Genomic DNA, 21,338 nt, shown 5'->3' with positions numbered 1-21,338 from the left:
ATAAAACTGAATACAATTTAGTCACTTGGAGGATATACAGCTGAGATGTGAGGGTCACAATTGATAACATTTCAAAGATGTTAGGAAAAACATACCTTCACTTGAAATACCATGCACCTCCCAATAATCTATGTATATTTATTTATAATTATAAAGATATTATTTTAGGAGGTAATAACATATATTTATTATACAATTTATGTTTTATACTATTTTATGTTTTTCTTCTATGAGTCAAAATTTCATAGGTAATATCACTCATTTCATATTTTTAATATATTCTTTTAATTGTAGGCATGAACTGAGCTCTAGAGTAGTGTCTCACTGATACCTCTTTTAAAAGTAATGTCTGCACACTTGGGTTGACATCATAATGAATTCTTTTTGCTGCTATTACTTTTCTAGAGCATAGCCATAGCTGGATATCTTGCCATCTTTTTAACATTCTATCTTGTTTCTGAAGTGCAGGTGAAACTGGTAAAGGTTCCTAAAATAACAGTAATAGTTTAGGTCTCAGAAAGAAAAAAAGTAAACAACTCAATGCAACATGCCTTTGTAAAACTCAATCCCTTTGAGCTTTTAGGCAATCACACACTTGCAATTAAGAATCACTGACTACCTGAAATGTTAAACTTAGTTCTATTTTTACATAGCCCTGGAAGAGGAAAAACTCTGTCCTTACAAATCTAGTTGAAAGAATAAAGAAAATATTATTCAATCTACTTTTTAAATGAACAAGAGGAGATAACTATTAGGTAGAATCAAAAGTTTGTAATACAATTATATTCTATCTTGTTATTGGAAGCATAAAACGCTATATTCTCAAATACCCGAAAGAATTATTCTAACCCACAACAAACTCTGAAGAAGATATCTTTTCCCTAATGAAACAGAAAGTACAGAGTTTAGGTTCAAGGGAATATAACAACCCCAAGTTGGGTGGGGATTCAGAACCAGACCAGGAAGAGTCTTATTATATAGGGAATGATGTATAAATTCAAACATCACGATGCAGGAATTTGGGATGTTAGGAGGTAGCTGAGATATAATCCATGTTAGACTAAACTGGAGTTCTTTACTATTTGTGAAAAAAAAGTTATATGTAAACTTCTCCCTAATTTTGAACTTAAACTCTTCATATATAAAGACCAATTACAGTATATATAGAAAGAAAAAATTATACATTACATTTACATGTTACATTATAATAATGTAATGAATATCCGATTGCACTATTATACATATAAAGAGTGAAATTTCACAATTAAGATTATATATGTAATTTTTATAGACAGTAAAAAAGTGGATAGTAATGAATATAGTTACTTTATATAGAGAGAAAATTATGTATATTTATATGTTACCTTATATATGAAGAAAAGTTCACAGCATAGATGCTATATTTATGCCTTCTTGAATTCTACAGGGTAGAGCAAAAGTAGGTTTACAGTTGTGAGAATGCAAAACACCATTTATTCTTGTGTTGTTATCTATTAATTATTGTATTATTTTCCATACAAATAACTATAAGCCTACTTTTGCCCCAACCTGTACATAACTATTTCCTAAAAATACTAAAGCCTAAAAATTGCTTCACTACTTAGTTTGCACGTTTCCTTATGTGCACCTCCCTCTCAATGTAGTAAAAAGAATAATTGCTGAGATTATCAGAATTCAAGTTCCAAGAAAGCCTACCTCCATTTAACTAATACAAACACACACACACACACACACACACACACACACACACACACAGCAAAACAGTATAAAAAGTAACCTAGACTAGATGTGCAAATAGGATCTCTGCCTGGCTGAAGAATGGTGTTCCCAATCTCCAACACTGTGCTTAAGATATGGCAGACACTCCATGAATATCCACTAAATAAAGGCTTTTCTTTAAAATTATTTTTTAAAAAAATTTTGGACGCTCAGAATGATATGTATATTCTATAAATATTTCCTTAAACATAATCTGGTACCAGGCCAAAAACATAAAAAGCAAGATAATAAAAGATAATATTCATAAAATAAATTCTCAGATACTGAGTTCTCTCTTCCTGCTCTATAAAATATTTTCTATCACTGTAGTTAACACAAACTAAGATAGCAAAGCAGGCAAAAAGGGAAGGGGGAGGGGAGCTAAACTAACAAAGACATTTTGTACTCAATGGGAAAACTTAAGAATGAAGTAACATCAAATTAGTACTGGCTAGGATATTACTTTGCAAATGCTGAAAGTTTCAGAACTACATTCAAAGAATGTACATTAACATAGCTCCAAAAACACTGTCTAAAATATAAATATACATGAATTGCCTATATATCCTTTAAAATCTGAGCTCAAGAATTACTTCTACAAACTTCCTTGCCACACAGAGTTAATCATGCCTTCCTCTCTAACACTGTATCTTGTATCACATCAGACCACACAATAAACGACTCACATATTTTTCAGGCCCTGGCATCTTTGCACACTTACTATCTAACAAACTGCATGGCACAAAATAAATTATAGTAAATGCTTGCATGATATATCATATTTCACGAAATGTTATTATGTAACATAAAATGTTTTCTTATACCATTCTACATCTTAATGTTTGTGAAATAGGAATGTCTAATAATTGATAAGTAGGCTACTATTAAATTGATGATACATCATATCATACATGGTATCAGAGAATACACAGTACGGATGAACAATTTTTAGCATTAGTAGAAACTACATCAACAAGTAGTTTTCTCACTGACTTGGTCAGCTCTTGATTCATACAGTAATATGGGACAGCAATATTCCCTAATTACAGAGAAGAAAATATAAATAATTTTAATATATTTACCAAAATATATCACTGTTTTTCAGAAATATCAAGTTATTTTTCCTAAACTAATGTCAAAATCAGCCTGATGTCTGAATATGTACCGTTACCATAATGATTCTAATACCTCAGTCAAAAGCATACAACTATGAGAACATTAAACTGACAGTCATCTTTTATGTTCTTTTAATAGTCTATCCATCTTTTTTCCCCATACACTTATGACTGGACTTTATTTTTAAATGATGGCAAGATATACTGCTTCCTTAACCATGTTTCTCCTTGCCAAATTCTGTAATTTTGCTTACATGGGACAAAGTCTTTATTATGTCTATAGGACTTATCTTTTGCCCTTTCCGCTTTTCAGGACTGTTCTATCATCTAACACACACATCTCACCCTCAACATCGCTGCCCTGACAAGGTTTCAACTCTTTAAATTATTAATGATTAATCTGCTCTCAGTGTCCTTTTTCTACATAATAAGCTTTTTTTCTTCCCACTATACTAATCTCCCTAATGTTTTAAATATATATTCTTATTTATTAAAGGAATCAAACAGGGTATTTTTAATTCCTTACTAAAAACTAAGTATACAGCATTACATTAAAAATGATTATTTTCATTCTAATCATTGTGAGAACATGCTGGCCAAAACTTGGATAGCCAATAGAGATAATTCCCCTAAAGATTTACCAAGTGATGTCAGTCTAAATCTGCAAAGGTTGGACCTGATCAGATTGTTTACTAGACTGAATTTAGGTAAATCTGCATGATGAACATGAGTTACTTCATAGTCAAACATGCATTACTTACATCAGAACTTAAATCCTGGCCTCCTAAGAACAAAGACAGTTTACAATATTGAAAAGATTATAGGATATTATCTAAAAAAGTGAGCTTCTGGATTTTTGTTTTTGTTTTTTCTGACACAAAGAACTGAAAAGATTCTTTAGGCAAAATAACAGCTTCTGATACTGAATCAAGATGATTCTACTGTTTAATTCTAACATGTAAATAACATCAAAATTAAGATATCTGTATTATTAAAAGAATAATTCTTTTATCAAAAAGGAAAATCGAAAACATTATTCTAAGTAAAATAAGAATGTCAAAAGAAGTTAAGAACCATATGATTTCACTCATATGTGGGATATAAAACTGAAACTTGTGGACACAGACAACAGTGTGGTGGTTGCCAGAGGGAAGAGGTAGGAGTGGGGAGTGGAGGAGGCCTAATATATGGGTCGGAGGATGGTTAGACTTTGGGTAGTGCAGTGCAATATACAGACCATGTCCTATTAACCAATGTCACCCCAATAAATTTAATTTTTAAAAAGAAAAGAAAGAAAAATTAACTGACTTTGACTTTAAACCACATCATCAGCTGTAAAGTTATCTTAGTTTAGTTTCTTTAAAAGCTACAAACAATATCTGTATGTAAAAGTAATTAAAAAGAAAGTGTATATTCTCATGTAGAAGGGGAATGAGGAAAGCTTATGCAAGCTGTTAATCTTCCCAAAATCTGCTCTTACCAAATTTTGGAACACTTTTAGAATTATAAATAAAAATGCTAACAGTTACATTATTATCATATTTATAGAGCATGAAGTACATTATATTCAAATCTAGATTGAAGTTTAAATATACTTTAAGATTATCAAGCTAGTCATTTAATGCTTATATTTAATATTTCCTTAACCATAAAGTTAATTCTTGTGTCATTTACCTGATATGAAAAAAATGTCCAAAACATAACATATTTTAAAATTATTATTCTGAAGGTCAGTCACCTAACAAAAGCCACTTATAATTTATGGTATTTCTATGGTTTTAATTAATTCATTTTAGTTCACACATTTTTATATTTGCATTTCCATGGAAATTATGAGAGTTAGAATATATGTACTGAAGAATATATCTATATAACTGAATTGATATGAAACCTATTTAATCTAGAACATTTCTAAAAACTTCACTGAGCTGCCATAATTTTTGTCAGCGTATGTAGTACTGAATGACCATTAAAATACCTGAATTGAAACTATTCCAGTCTAGCAGTTTGTAAGATCTTGTGTTACCCATAATTCCGACAAAGGCTGAGTTCAAAACAGCAAATTAGAAGATCAGTTTTAGGTGCAGAATAGTAGGGGGGGAAAAACAAACTATAAACAAGAACACAATTGACAACACCACTCGACAGGAACTGGAAAGACACAGACAGCAGAGTTAATAAGAAGTTGAAATAGAAAGAGAAGAAGGAGCATGCTATCATAATCTAACATTAACTAAAGTTTAATTATTTAAGATAATTACCTTGGTTTTTAAAACCACCCCATTTGTTCCTTTATTATATGACCTGGTTTGCTAAGTACTTAACAAAGGAGAAAGTTCAAAAGAAATAACTCCAAAATAATAATCCATAGAATTTGCAGGTGGTAGTGGTTTTAAAATAAGATTTTTTTTCCTCTACACTCAGTTGAAAATGCAAATTTCCCGTACTCACTAGTCAAAAAAAAATTGCTGCAGCATTCATTTGAGAGTGCAAATACAGCACTTTTAACATTATCACATGTATCTCAATTCATCCTAAGTCCTGCAGATGAACTCAGTGTCATGAAATTAATACAACATCATTATGGTAGATGCTAATCTAGAGTTTTGTTTTGTTTTAACATTCAGCTATTTTCAACAAATTGAAATGTTTTCATAAATAATTATTTAATGGCCTGAAGATTAAGAAAATGTTCTTAAGAAAATGTTTCTTTTTAAAGTGTAAAAGATGTACTAAGCAGTCAAAAGAATGTGATATCTATGTCAAATTAACACTGGAACCTTTAGAATATACAACTGATTCGTATTTAACTGAAGATAAAACAAAATTAAAATATAACTTATATACCATTAAAGCATTTATATGTTTATGTCCATAATCATTTGGGAAATAGCCCATTATTAACTAAGAGTTTCTATATGTGAATTGAAAAACTACTCTGAAAAGAAAGGAAAGGCAAAGAATGAATGAGCTAGTAATTACAGTATACAAAATGTGTTCTTAATAAGGGTTCCTATTTTCTTCTCTGGGCCTGGATTCTTAACATTTCTTGCACAGCTAGAATATACTGACAAGTACAACAGATCCCATAAAGCAGTTTTTTGTACAAAATAATATGATTTTAAATATAGCTCTCTACTTAAACTTATTTAAATAACCTTCATTTGTTCTCCCAGACTCGCATACTACTTACTCAGAGTACATGGAAGCAACAATAAAAATGTAAATAAGCCCTAGCCGGTTTGACTCAGTGGATACAGCGTCAGCCTGAGGACTGAAGGGTCTCAGTTCAACTCTGGTCAAGGGCATGTACTTTGGTTGCACGCTCCTCCCCGGGCCAGGCCCTGTTCGGGGTTCATGCAGGAGGCAACCAGTCGATGTGTTTCTCTACATCGATATTTCTGTCTTTCCCTCTCTCTTCCACTCTCTCTAAAAATCAATGGAAAAAAATATCCTTGGGTGAGGATTAAAAATAAATAAATATTTTTTGAAAATGTAAATAAAAAGACATTACCAATAATTGAATATATTCCTAATATCATTTTTGAAGTAATTATATAAGTGTATGCAATCTTTCAAAATATTTGAGTGAATGGCCCACAGAAAACAGGCAACTAGCCTTGGTCATATAGTTAGTGTCATGTATCTAAACCAGGATTTCCTTGCACTTTCCAAATAATTCAAGTTCCTAAACACAAAAATATAAACTTTGCATAGTCCTCAAGGTCTCAATTCATTAAACTGCCATCAGTCTAAATTTGCCTTTAATTACTGCAGAATATACAAATACTATATGAGGGGGGAAAAGTTCTTAAATTGACCAGAAAAATAAGAAACAGGGGGAAAAATAATAAATCATACAAAAAAAGAAGACTGATGCTTAAAAGATATATTCACTCAGCTTTAGAGTTTTTATAAATAATCCCAGCTAGTATTGCTTCTCTGAAATCTTGTTCAGAGTCTAAAAATTCCATTGTTTCTCTGTAATTAGTAACTCAAAATAAATGACATCAAACCACAGGGCACAGATTACTGTATTTAATTTAAAAGAATAGTAATTTTATGTATCCTCAAAATCGTTATCTGCGATGTTTGGCATTAATAATTTCAAAGCATTTCACTCTTTTTATAGTTGTCAGTACAGGCCTCAGAAGGAGGTCATTAGAAGTGACAATTTAAATTTTTCAAAAGTATATATGTATATATGCCAAATAAGAATATTAGTATAACGTCAGGTTTAAGGTATGACATTAAAATAATAAATGCCTTGAGCAAGTGATTGGGCATCTTGTCAGAAAGATGCAAGAACACATTCCGTACGAAAAGTTCCTACCACATATCATGCTTATTTTAGATTTAGAAAAATCACCAATGCCCTGACTGGTTTGGCTCAGTGGATAGAGCGTCGGCCTACGGACTGAAGGGTCCCAGGTTCGATTCCAGTCAAGGGCATGTACCTTGGTTGCGGGCACATCCCCAGTAGGGAGTGTGCAGGAGGCAGCTGATTGATGTTTCTCTCTCATCGATGTTTCTAACTTTCTATTCCTCTCCCTTCCTCTCTGTAAAAAATCAATAAAAAATATTAAAAAAAATAAAAGAAAGAAAAATCACCAAGCCATTTCTAACCTAAGGGCCTGAAATTACGGGGACTTTAATGCTTTTCTTCTTTTATAATGATGGCCCATGTCTTAAAGAAGTGAGCTTTCATTCTTACTTGTTCGGTTATACAGAACAAATAGCTACCCAAAAGAATCCAAGGAATCGGACAGTTTTGTTTTTAATTCTTAGGTACTCTACACAGGTTTACAATTACATTTTAAAAGAATACTTCTTTTAGGAATAAGGAAATAACTCAAATAATCTATAAAGGGTTATTGCCAGAAAATATAAAAAAGAGTTATTGCCAATCAAAAGAACTAACACCTTAATTTAATGGTCGCAATGGGTCAACTGTATCTGCCTGGCTCAAAGAAAATAGAGGACTTAAAAGATACTTAATGATTCCCTTGGCCAAAAGTGAATCAAGATTTGTATTTTTATTTTGTATAAAAACGTAACTAAATTATACTTCTTCTTAAGTTTATATTTAATTAAGGTCAGTGAAAATATTTAAAAGCTACATGTGTCAGTTTATACTATTTTTCATTTCTCATGCAGATAAATTTGGCTTAAAAACAGCATTATAAAAATCAACTTTAATAATCATAGTCTAAATAAATAAAACATCAAAAACAAACTTTTAAAGAACGTACCAGGATTGTGGATACGATCCAAAAGCTTCACAGAGCGTGCACTAACAACACCTCCAACGTGCACAAGAAATCCAGGAGGAAATGCCGTCAAGGTAAAAAATGGAAATTCCTAGTAGAAACAAGAGGAAAAAATATAACTGAGTGTGTAAAGTACCAAAAATTTGCTTGTTAAAAAGCTGTCATAACGAAATAAATTCCATCCCTTAACAAAGGTTACCAATTATACATTACACATGCTTTGTAGGTAAGTTTCCTTGGATGTTTAGAGTTTTTAATCCACTTTCTCATATATGCAGAACCCAAGCACTCTTTTCATCAATTCCCAGTAAGAAAAATGTTCTCGGAGTTCCTTCCTCTCAATCTCCTACTCTGACAGGACTTCGAGTTGAGATGAGGAGATTCCCCCCTACCCCATACCTGCTTCTTATTGGGACTGCCTCCCCCTCACTTTAATGCTTTTCCCCCCACTGGTAAGACTCAGAAGGCCTGGAGCTAGAGATCTAAAAGAATGTGGGACTGAGGGAGATGTAGGGAGAGGATGAGCCGTGTGGGTTAAGAAATATATAGAATGGTAAAGATAGGGCAAATTTCAAGTTGAGGTGTGTAGAGAATCGCTGTGTGTTCGATAGAGATTATTTACTCTATCGAAACCAGGGCAGCAGGAGAAAATGTAAGTTCATAAATGTATTTTAAGGAAAGGAGAGAGGTAAGTGATACCAGCAAGGGAAGCAATACAATTCCACACGTTTTTTGAAGCTATATTCTTCCTTTCTCTCTCAAGGACATCAATCTCATCAATTTAGAGACAAAGAGAAGCATGTGAGAGAAGAAAACAGTAGAGAAAGGAAAGTCATTGAAATGGTACAAGGGAAGAAAAGGGAGCCCCTGCAGCTGCCCAAATATAAAGGTCTATCACATTATTCAAGTTGCATTTGGGTCAGGGAACTAAATATCTGACTTGTCTGGCTCCAAGATTAATATAGCTCACTTAACCAGAAATCACTTACGAGTAGCCTCAGCTATTCAGAACCTAACTGAGAACTGGAAAATAAGCAAAACAGGGCTCTCAACAGTAAAATGAACTGTTACGGTTCCAAGTACTAAAGTTTATGTGCTTTATTCATAAGAAATCCCCACTGACCATATTCACAGTATGGCACATAATAATTTTAAAGATATAACTTTAGGGACATATTCTAAAATCTCAGTATCCTTTTCCCAGACCACAGTAGATTAAATGCAGCAAATAAAAGCTGGAAGATAAAGAGATACAGAATACTACTAGAAGCAGGTACATTAAAAGCAGCAAGAACACTGACTGGAGAATACAAACGTAAAAGATGGAGAATACAAACTCACCAAAACATAATTTAACAAAGCATAGCAATTGGAGTCATTCAGCAAAAGGCAAACAGTTTGGTACATCTCAGTAACCCAGGAAGATACAGAATAAATGTATATATGTATATGTATATATGCATATATATATGTATGTGTATGTATATATGCATGTGTATGTATATATAATTAGAAGGTAATTCAGTTAGAATGTATAAGTAATCTTTAAATTAATAAGGGCAAGAAAGCCTAGGCCATGTAAAGAAGAGTAAAAAAACAATTTACGGAAGTGGGTAGGTTTGGCCCAAATGAAAGCAGAGGAAAGGGAAGGCAAGGGAGAAGACAGAAGGGGAATTTCACTTAAATGTATTACAAAATATTTAGTGAAAATGCCTTCTTCTTGCCCCATGAACTTTTTCAATATGTGTTTTAAGTGATAAAATGTCCAGGTAAGCTTGTGTTACTACAAACTTGAGTATTTTACCTAATAAGCTAAATCTTAGAAAAAGAATTTTTTCAATTTTAAGAACACAAGTTTTTAATTTCCTCAAAATACTGAGGCATAATATAAAAAAGCCCTTTCAATTTACTCTTTACATTTAAATATAGGATGTCCCAAAAATATATACACATACATATTTTTGATAGTTCAATTGATGTTTCTTTTCCAATTTAACCCATTGGAATTAATAATTATTCAAAGTGTGTATACATTTTTTGGAACATCCTATATTATAAATATTCTGGACCAGAGACACTGAAAATAAAAGTTTTTTAAGCAAATGGAAAGTACTACTTTCTTCTAAAACATAAAAATAAATTGGGTAAATTCACATATTAAAAACTTCTGCAACCCTAGCCGGTATGGCTTAGTGGATAGTGTTGGCCTGCGGACTGAAGGGTCCCAGGTTCGATTCTGGTCAAGGGCACATGCCCAAGTTGCAGGCTCAATCCCCAGGAGGGGGTGGGGGGGTATGCAGGAGGCAGCCGATCAATGATTTTTTCACATCATTGATGTTTCCTCTCTCTCTCTCTCTCTCTCTCTACCTCTCTGAAATCAATAAAAACATATATTTTTTTAAATCTGCATATAAGACTTGATGTATGAAAAAATGAACCTAAATGCTTTCCTTATTTCGGATTCTTTGACTCTTCTACCCAAATTTCCGAAGATGGGATAAATGGACAAGAGGAAAAGCATCTAGAGCAGTGTTTCTGAACCTTCCTAATGCCGCGACCCTTTAATACAGTTCCTCATGTTGTGGTGACCCCCAACCATAAAATTATTTTCCTTGCTACTTCATAACTGTAATTTTGCTACTGTTATGAATCGTAAATATCTGATATGCAGGATGTATTTTCATTGTTACAAATTGAACATAATTAAAGCATAGTGATTAATCACAAAAACAATATGTAATTATATATGTGTTTTCCGATGGTTTTAGGCGACCCCTGTGAAAGGGTCGTTCGACCCCCAAAGGGGTCACAACCCACAGGTTGAGAACCGCTGATCTAGAGGGTCACAGCAAAAAAAGTAGGGAAATAGCTGCCCAAAGAGGCAGAGGCCAACTTCACTCTGTGCTGCATCTTACCGGTTCATGCATGCAGCACACCCACTCACTTTAACACACATATTTTAACCTACAGTATAGAAAATGGCAGTTATTCAACCTTCTCAGAACTACTGCTCATGTCTACAGCCTACCTGTAGCTATGAGGTTCACCACCTATTGTCTCCACCACAATCACCAGCGGCTGCTATGAAATACTCAGAATGTACCAGCCCTGAGCAAAGTATTCTAAAACTGTCCTTTAAAATTGTTCCCATACCCTAAGAAAGAGGTACTATTATCTCCACATTTTAGGTAAAAAAAAAAACTAAGCTCAAGAGGGCCTAGACCAGCGGTTCTCAACCTGTGGGTCGTGACCCCTTTGGGGGTCAAACGACCCTTTCACAGGGGTCGCCTAAGACCATCGGAAAACACATATATAATTACATATTGTTTTTGTGATTAATCACTATGCTTTAATTATGTTCAATTTGTAACAATGAAAATACACCCTGCATATCAGATATTTACATTACGATTCAAAGAAGTAGCAAAATTACAGTTATGAAGTAGCAACGAAAATAATTTTGTGGCTGGGGGTCACCACAACATGAGGAACTGTATTAAAGGGTCGCGGCATTAGGAAGGTTGAGAACCACTGGCCTAGACTCTTACTGAACAACAAACCTCATCTGGCTTCGTATTATTTCTGGTTAAAACATTAAGTTAAAGAGTTGATTTTAATCTCTAGTCTATTATTATACCTGATGAATGTATGGGTTCTCTAGACCACAAGGACAGCTTCCTTAAGATCAGCCCAAGCACACACTGCTTTCATTGCTCAAATGAAACTTCCAGGGACTATAGGAGACGTTTCCTCTGGAAAATCCTTATATTTAAAACATCTTGCCCTTTGGTACCTAGATAAGACTTCATATGTTGATGTTTTGACATAAGCCAAGTGCATGTAGCATAAATCTATTAATAGCATGTACTCAGGAAGGCTAGTTGAAAAATCTTGAGAACACAAGGGAGTATCTCTTTTAAGATTTAAATAGGATTCTTCTTAGATGTTTAAATAGCTTATTTTTAAATCATATGTTCTTTTTATTATCCTAAGAGACCAGAGTAACTTTCTAGACATAAAACTCCATGCCAGATTCCTATGATTTATTATATAATTGTACCCCCACTTCTAAAAAGTCATAATTTATCAAATAGGTTTGCTCTTTATCAATGTTTCCCCAAAATGTGTTCCTCACTAAAACATATTTAAATGAAAGATTCCATGGTAAAATATATTTAAAAAACACTAGGTCAAACTAAGTTAACTAGGTTTCTTTATTGAAGAAAAATAAACATCCCAGAATTGACAGAGTAATTTTATTTTTCTTACAGGTGAAAGAAGAGTCATATTGAAAAATATATCTATTTGCCTTACATCAAATAGTTCATAGGCAAAACCTAAATCTAAATAAAACTTTTAATTCTATTTCTCATCTCCCAGTAATCTGACACCTGTTTCCAAGATCTTGTCAACTTATCTTATATAATAAAAGCCTAATATGCAAATTGTCCTCTCGGGCGGTCGTTCAACCGGGAGACCAGGAGTTCAACCACTAGCTATGATGTGTGCTGACCACCAGGGTGTGGCGAGGAACATAGCAGGCATCAGCGACGTGCTGCGACCTCTTGCCAGCTACCTGGGGGCAGGGTTGACGGGGATGGAGGTGCGGTGAGAATGTGGGGTGTCTGCCGAGCTCACTCTTACTCCCCCAGCTTACCTCCCCCGGGACGCCAGGGCTCATGTGCTGGGGAAGCCCCCACGCTGAGGTGCCAGGCGCCCATGAGGAGCCCGCCCCACACCCATGCAGCCTCATTCGGGTGAGCCAGGCCGCAGCCACCGGGACCGCAGGGGCTGGTCGGTCTCTCCGTGGGTTCACACAGGAGCCAGTCTGCGAGGCTGGCTGGGAGAGAGCACACTGCCCACCTGGCTCCCGTGTGGCGCCGCTGGGCGGCCCAGAGGCCCATGCTGCACCCTGGCCCGCAACGTCTGGCTGTGCTCACTGCATCTCCACATGGGGACTTGGGCGCCATGACTCTGGCGGAGGGGGGTGCACGGGAGCTCGGGGACCCAGGTGCTGCCCAGGGCCCAGAGGTCAGCTGGGACCTGCCCTTCCACCCAGACGCCCACACCTGATCACTGGCCAGGCCTAGAGAGTGCACCATGCACGAATTTCATGCACCAGGCCTCGGGTTTTTTAATATTTTTGTGAAAGGGGGAAAATACTTTTATTTTTGAGAACCCTACTTGAATAATCCATTAAATAAAGGATTTTCAGCAAAGTTTCTCTTTTCCTCAAGTAAAAAAAGCAATATAATTTATTAAAGGTGGCAAGAGGTAGAAATAAATGTGTTTAAAGTGAATATAAAAAAATGATACAACTAGCCTAGGTTCAACTTGATTCAGTGCTCAACTTGGCAGAGTTAAGGCACATCTGAACACATATGGACAGAATTCTTCATACTTCTCTACAAATATTTCCCAAAATAAAGCCACACTACTGGCAGCCACAAAAAAATAGGAAAGTCAAAGATGATAATGCTCTATTTATTTTGTACACGGGGTAGAGAGGTGGTCTCATAAACTCAAGTAACTGATACTGCAAGGTTAAGGTTATGTAAATATATTGCTAACTCAGGTTTTACCAAATTGTAAATGAAAATTTAAAGTTCTCCACACCTCTGCTGTTAATTCCATGAAGATTATCTAGTAACGTATGCCCAATGTGTTAATGTGTCCAAAATTTTAAGAATGTTTAAAAGCATATTTGTAAACATAAATTTTATCGAAACCAAATCCAAAACCATTTTCAGTGATTAGAATTATTTTTCTTATAATGCTAGATGTTTTTAAACGTTCTTAGTACAGAGAGTAAAGTCACAGGTACAACATTATATCAAACATCAAGGCAACCCAAGTTTTTCTGTTCCTGTGAATACTAGAATGATAATTAGATTACAGGACATATTCCTAGTGAAAGGGACTCTGCAGAGAATACAAAACTGGGAGGGGTGGAAGTCAGAGCATTCTGCACTAAAAAATGATAAGGGGACACACACCTTCACTCTGGCCCTCTTCTCCCTCTTTTTAGTCCTTATCTTGATTTGCTTTCAATGGATGGTGTGAATATTTAGGTGGGCTTTTTGTGCCTGCAAGCTGTGAGAATAGCTGAAAGGTAATAGCTGCTTAATAGGGTATAAAGCCAAGAACCTGGTACAGCTAACGTCTCATCACTCTGCTTAGTACAGGTCTATTCTCTCCAGCCTGTCTAAAAGGCAAACAGTGCATACACAGATACTCTCAGCACAAGCAAAGAAAGCCTAAAAAAAAAAAATCATATTGTTCATAATAATGGAATCTGAAAAACACAAGTATTCTCAAAAGGCCAACCTCTAGGGGGAAAAACACACCTTTGTTTTATAAAGTGCATCCTTTTATAAGTATTTGCTATATTGCAACTTTTTTTTAAAAATGCTAGTGTAAAATAGAAACTGTGAAAGACATTCTGTAAATCAGACATAATGAGAGCTATGGAACTGTGCCTTAAAGTAACTGACAGGACATAAAATCATGCACTGTATTAGTTAAGTAGGAAAAAGAAAACAAAAACAGCCTCATAGTGCTATTAAATAAAAAACTTTGCATTACGAAAAGAAAAAAAGCTGGCAACATGTGTTAAAAGCATAAATGAAACTTAAATGATCAATATTAAAACTAGAAAAACTACCATACAAGAAATAGGCTCTCACACATGTTTTAGGAACATACCCGCCTTCTACAGAACCTATGAGGCGATCCTCCCTTAGCATTGAAGTTTATAAAAAAATAAAAATGAAAAGAGAAAAATCATCCAATAACTTAACTACTCATTTTTCCATTTAACATATTCAATAAAATGTTAACCTATAATATTTTAAAGAAATGTACTCAAATACTGAACAACCACATTATTTATGTTAATCCATAGTAATATGAAATCTGTGCATTTCTTATGCTAAAGAGATTGGCCAGTAATAAATATAATCTCAGCAAATAAAAATATTAATATACTAATAATATACTTTTAATGTTTAAAACTAAGTTTTTTTTTAGGAAAAATATCTATTATTTCTTTTTATATATTATAATTTTAATGTAAAATTAGAAATAATTTCACCTTCAATGAATATTTGCAAATAGACTATTTCTAGTAAGAAACTGAAGGATAAAACAAAAATAGTTATACAATTATTCCAAATTAAAAGTAATTATACATAAACAAATCACTATGATACCTTAAATACAGTTTAGACTTTGAAATTACATTACAGATACATGATCAAAAGCAGTATGGAAATAAGTTATAAGTACATGGAAGATTGATAATACAATCACATCAACAATGTAAAAATAAAGAATGTTGAGTGAATCTTACCCTCTGTTCCAATGCTGACTGCGTCTGTTGTCTTAAAAGAGCTTTAAATGGCCCCCCTTCTTTTCCAGCACTACCACTTCCCATTCCTACAGAACATCAGTACATAAATAACAAAAAAACAACTATAGAAGCAGAAAGATTAATTGCATTCATCTTCATAAATATCATGAGTCAAAATCTGTTTAAATGATCCAAACATTTAAAAGTATTTGAGGCAAGTAAACACATATTTTACTCAGCAAGTTCATTTTAGAAGCAATATGCCAACGTTCTACTGATCACAACTAGTTTTAGACTTAATTTGTTCTAAAAATTATTTTTAAATTAAAGTATTGAATTTTTGCATAATATTCAATTTTGTAAATCAATCTTCCAATAAAATATAATCATGATAATACCAATTACTTATGCTAACAATTTTAGAATACTACATATGAGAAATGTTAAATGTTTGTCTAAAATTAAGTATAAAAAGGAAAGCACTAATTGTCCTTACTTAAAATATTCCAAAATTCTCCAAAGAGCATGAATTTCAGGGTAATTTTGAAATATAGTCATATGTGTTTTCTGATAAATTCCATTCCTAAACATAACATTAATGTCAAAACAGCATTAATATCCATAGTTTTCCACACTCGTTTGCAAAAATCAACATAATTTTTTTAAAAACTAAAAATCACAAACATGTAATAGACACATCACAAATGTATGTCGTTATGCATGAAAGAATTATATTTCACAATTTCTTAGATATATTTTTATAGGCTTAATTATAAACTTCTTTCCCTACCTTACTTTATTCTTTTGATAATACCAAAAGATCAACTATGGTAAAAGAATTATAGAAAGCAGGGGACAGGTGAGAAGCCAGTTCTCTACAAACTAGAGTCACTAGTTCATCAATCCCACCATTTAAACTGAAGAAACATATAGTCATAGTCACTATAATGACTTTTATATTTTTAGCTGTTCTTGGATAAGGAAACAAAGGTTAGCATATGTATAGTCCCATTCTGTTCTGTTTTTTAAAAAAAGGAAATTTATTGTCCTTGTAGTAACCTAAACATGATTCTTAGAGACTATACAATACTAAACACAGAAATTAAACTAAGCTCTTTACATGAAGCATATTGAAAACCATAAAAAAAATGTAAGTTTGTAGAGGTATATGAAATATAAAAAAATACAGAATAATTTGAAAAATTAAAGCAATGGACAGGAAAAAAAAGGATAATGAAATAATATTACCAAAACGAGACTTAAACTGATTCAAACAGAATAATTTACTAATGTAACCATATGGTTTAGCAACATGATGGTACAGGTCCAATGTGAATAGAGTTGGTATGAAGGGAAAGAAAGTAAAACAGACACTCTAGTAATAAGAACCTAATAATAATTGGAAATATGTCTATCTGTGTCCTTAGAATATAATACTTTTTTATAAAATAATTTTAGCAGAATATTCACAATTATCTATCAAGTGATCCTCAATCATGTCCTCATGATAATTCTAATCACTTAAATCTGTCTAACAATAAGAAAATAAGAAGTACATCCTGCATAAATACCCACTACTTCTTTGTAGTATCAAAAATGATTCAAAACAAAGGGATTAAAAAGCTGACATTAAGGTGATCCTACCAGAAGCAGCCAGGAACAGCTCGTCACTGAAAGAAACACTTTTCCTCAGAACTGGGCTGACAAGGCTAGAATGATGAGGGGAAAGGCTAGATTCCGAGAGGAGGAGACAGGACTTTTTAAGATGAAGGGAACCACAAGAGAGAGAGGGGGAGCTGGGATACAGGAAAATCCCTTGACTCTGTGGGTAAGGTGCTGTGGAGGAAAGTAGCAGAGAAAAAGATGTACATTCAGAAGATGATCAGAAAATGCAGGATAAGGAAAGCAATGATGAACCAAAACATAACAGTAAAAATGAATTTTAAAATGCATACACAAATTACACTAAGCTTACGAAGTCATTAGCAAGACATATACCCAACATAATATAAATAGAAGGCATAGTCTAAAACTTAACAAAACCTTTACAAACTTTGCATTCTTTAAAATTTTTAAATCATTAAAGTAAGATTTTATGCCATTCTAATAACTTTTAGATGATTTCCTTAAAATACTTAAATTACCTGCCTTCTTTGCATAAGAATGTGGAAGATTAAAATGTACTGCATCTAACAAATTTTTAAAGCCAGAAACTTGTTGCCTCAAATAGAAATAATTATTTAAAGTGGTAAAGTACAGCTCTTCAAATGTTACTAAAAAAAACAAACATATCCCTATGAGTATTTAAATTGAAAAATCAAACAGTACCACATTAAGCAGTTGCCATTATTCATCTTAAATAAATAAATGTTGTTATTTCTGTTCAGATTCAAGATGTTAGTACTTTTCTTTCTCCTCTAAAATTTTAAATACTCAAATTTGACCATAGTACTATTTGCATTTACAAAAATGAGGGTACCTAGGGGTCAAATACCATTTCTTTACATGGTTAATAGCCTGACTAAAAAAAGTAAAAATGAGCTTGAGTTAGGCGCCAAGTCAGTATCCTAACACAAGCATTCTAAAATTCCACTGTGACTAGTTGAGTATTTGGGAAAAGTACGAAAATAAAATCTTATAAAATGTCACAAATTTGAATCAACCGAAATAAATCAATATAAATTTTTTTTAAAATAAGAACTACCTGAAAAACAGATGATAGCTTTAACTACGAATGGAAAAAAAAATTCGCAGTCTAAGGTTTATTAATTTCATTCTATTTTTGGCTCCTTAGTTTACATATAATAAATCAATAATAATCAGCTTTTCTACTCTATTTCTCAGGAGACTGATTTTGAATATAGGTAAATTAGAAGACAGAAAATTATGAAATACATACTGAATTACAGTTTTAGAAATTTTAGAACAATCATTTTTGCCATTTTAAATCTCCATAAGAAATGAGAATGCTCCTCAGGAGTATTTGAAGATATTCAGGGAATCATGATAAAGCCAAAGGACTAAAAATAACTAATATCCTATAAATATGCTACTGAGGTAGTGAATAATTATAGGCAGAAAAGAATAGTTAATTTAGAGGTAGCTTATAAATATAGAAATATATGAGAATACTTCTATTATAAATAAATTTTAAAAAACTAAAAAGTTGGATCTAGAAAATAAAATACAAAAATATTTTCATTTGATAATACAACTGACTGCAAACTAGAAAGCTAAGAGAATAGACTAGTTCAGTTAGTGTATTACTTGACAATCTTCTTTAGTCTTGGACTTTATGGTGAACTAAAGAAAAAGAAACAGAAAGATCAAGGAAATACTTTCAAAAATTAAAGATAATATTGAAAAGTGGCCTGGAATACACAAATAAATAGCAAGTGGACAGTTTTAAAAATATTTTTAAGAAAACTTATTCTTCAAATACTATCCTAAGTCTTTCTTGTTTTTTTGTTTGTTTTTTAAATATATTTTTACTGATTTGAAAGAGGAAGGGAGAGGAAGAGAGAGATAGAAACATCAATGATGAGAGAGAATCACTGATTGGCTGCCTCCTGCACATCCGCTACTGGGAATCCAGCCCACAACCTGGGCATGTACCCTTGACTGGAATTGAACCCAGGACCCATCAGTCCATAGGCCAACACTCTATCCACTGAGCCAAACTGACTAGGGCAGTCTTTCTTGTTTTGATTGTCATGAATTCAAGGCCAGAATTTCATTGTTTAGTAAAAAACAAAGAAAACCACTATTTGAAGATATTATATCATAGAAATCCATGCTTGAAACCTATATGTTCATGTTGACCAATGTCACCCCAATCAATTTAATAAATAAATATGTTTTTTAAAAGAGAAAAGCACTATTTGAATGGTTCCATGAATATGGTTAAGATGCTACAAATCATGTTAAGATGCTTAACATGAATATGGTTAAGATTACTATCAAATATCAATTATTTTAAGATGTCAGTCATAATTATGTGTATATAAAAATACAGATACTCTTTTCAAAGAATTAGGTGTTTATATAAATGACTACATTTATAAAAGTAGATATTAAATCTACAGGCTTTTTTTCAATATCCTCTTTTACTTTGGAAGTAGTACTGGTTCTGGAATTAGATTTCTTTACATTGCCTTCATAAAATCAGGTCATTTTATAAATTTCTTGGCTAACATGAAAATAAGGTTATTCAAGATAAATTAAAAATAACACAAATAAGAACTATGCAAAATGTTTTCATTAATCTGGCAAGAAACTGCCAGACAAAAATAGTATTTACAAAAATTGCAAACTATTAACTTTGAAATGTTTTATTTATTTTTCTTTTTCTCAAGAATAATAATTTAATGATTAAGTTAATTCTATTTTATGGACTAAGGAAGGAATTTAATTTTTAATCAATTTTTGTCATAAAATGTGTTCATAAAATTTCAAATTATCAAAACACACATAGGAGACAGAAAAATTATAAATTTTATACATTGAAATATATGCAAAAATAAGTACAGAAAAACTGCTATTTTCTAATCTAGAAATTAAGACAAGAAAAAAACAAACATTTTAAATAACAAAAAGTTAATAGGTGTATTATTCCAAAATAACCATATTAATTGTTCTTAAGATTTTTTCATAATAAAATCTTTACAAATATATTCAGAAATAGACAGAAAAAATGAATTCAAAATGCTTATACTGCATGAGGAATTCAACTGCAACTAATAGTGTTCCTTTTTATTCAAATGCTTTCAGATGTTATTCCTCTTGAGCATGAAATGAAAAATATATACTGCAAAAATAAATCCTGGACTTCATAGCTACACTGTGATAAAATCAATAAAATGTCGATTTCTGAACTATACAAAATCTTCATATTTTAATTGTAGTAGTAAAAATGATCACTGTTCACATTACCTTTAACCTTAAATGCCAAAAAACTGGAGAAAAGGCTTGGATGGAAAGCTAACAAGGAACAGAAACAAATTTGAAAAAGAAAAAATAGAAAAAAATAAAAGATGGGTGGAAGCGCCTTACCAGTTTTGGGTGTCAAACTCAAATCTGTGTCAGAAGAAGAGGACTGTCGGCTGTAGGACTTGGAAGGTGAAAAGGAATAAGTTTGGTTTTTCAGAGGGGTGGAGGGTCCTGATGAGTGAGTATTGGGGTTGGGATCTTCATTGAAGGGAATCCTGCCAGAAGAAGGTGGAGAAATATTAAATAATCATGTGCCAAAGGATTTGATGGAAGGCAGCATGATCCAAACACCAGGAAATATTGGGGCAGGGCCAGCAGTCATTTCTTAAGTGTGGAGCTGGGTATGAGGCCAAAGTCAATCAACTGCTGTTTAACCATTCATCAATCTTCAAATAAATAATTATCTGCATTGAAACAGTTAATAAGCCAAGTAAAAAAGCAAAAAAGCATGAAATGACAGACTAAGGGGGATAAAAAATATTAAAAGGAGAAATAAACAAAAAGAATAAATACATGACTGAAAATACTTGCAAATAAACAATGCTCTTTTTTAAGTTACCAAAGAAACAACGATGACTGCAAATGGTGTGTGTAAATATTCACAACTGTTTTTATATTTGCACACACAGATATCATCGAAAGAAAAATGTTTCCTTATCCTATAGCATCAAGAGTGCCACAGCTAAAAACAGAGCAGAGAGGAAAATGAATATAGCTACAAAAAATCATTGCATTTTATGCAGCATAGTTGCTTACCTCTTTTCCAAAAGCTCTCTTCCACAGAATAAAACAGACCCTACTGTAACAAGGTTTGCACATAAAGAACATAAGCAAATCAGAAGCTTTGGAAGCTAT

At 32.9% G+C, this 21,338-nt stretch overlaps 1 protein-coding gene across 17 annotated transcripts in view; it reads right to left on the bottom strand.

Annotated features, from left to right (window-relative positions):
• The window catches only part of C2CD5 (C2 calcium dependent domain containing 5), a 94,408-nt gene that overhangs the window by 49,113 nt on the left and 23,957 nt on the right, over nucleotides 1-21,338 (bottom strand). For 7 of the 17 annotated variants that reach the window (XM_036298132.1, XM_036298120.1, XM_036298125.1 and 4 more), the window contains 4 exons: nucleotides 20,547-20,698; nucleotides 15,495-15,580; nucleotides 14,849-14,881; nucleotides 8,126-8,234 (listed from right to left, as the gene is read on the bottom strand). In XM_036298132.1, coding sequence (XP_036154025.1) covers nucleotides 8,126-8,234; nucleotides 14,849-14,881; nucleotides 15,495-15,580; nucleotides 20,547-20,698 — 380 coding nt within the window. Of the gene's footprint in view, nucleotides 1-8,125; nucleotides 8,235-14,848; nucleotides 14,882-15,494; nucleotides 15,581-17,138; nucleotides 17,331-20,546; nucleotides 20,699-21,338 lie in introns of all 17 variants that reach the window. The other 10 variants (XM_036298122.1, XM_036298128.1, XM_036298130.1 and 7 more) reach the window with 4 other exon arrangements.

The sequence above is a fragment of the Myotis myotis genome, unplaced genomic scaffold (genome assembly GCF_014108235.1).
Source record: "Myotis myotis isolate mMyoMyo1 unplaced genomic scaffold, mMyoMyo1.p scaffold_m19_p_3, whole genome shotgun sequence".
In the NCBI taxonomy this organism is placed as follows: domain Eukaryota; kingdom Metazoa; phylum Chordata; class Mammalia; order Chiroptera; family Vespertilionidae; genus Myotis; species Myotis myotis.
Note: the sequence above shows the minus strand (reverse complement) of the source record. Positions and strands in the feature narration are given on the sequence as shown.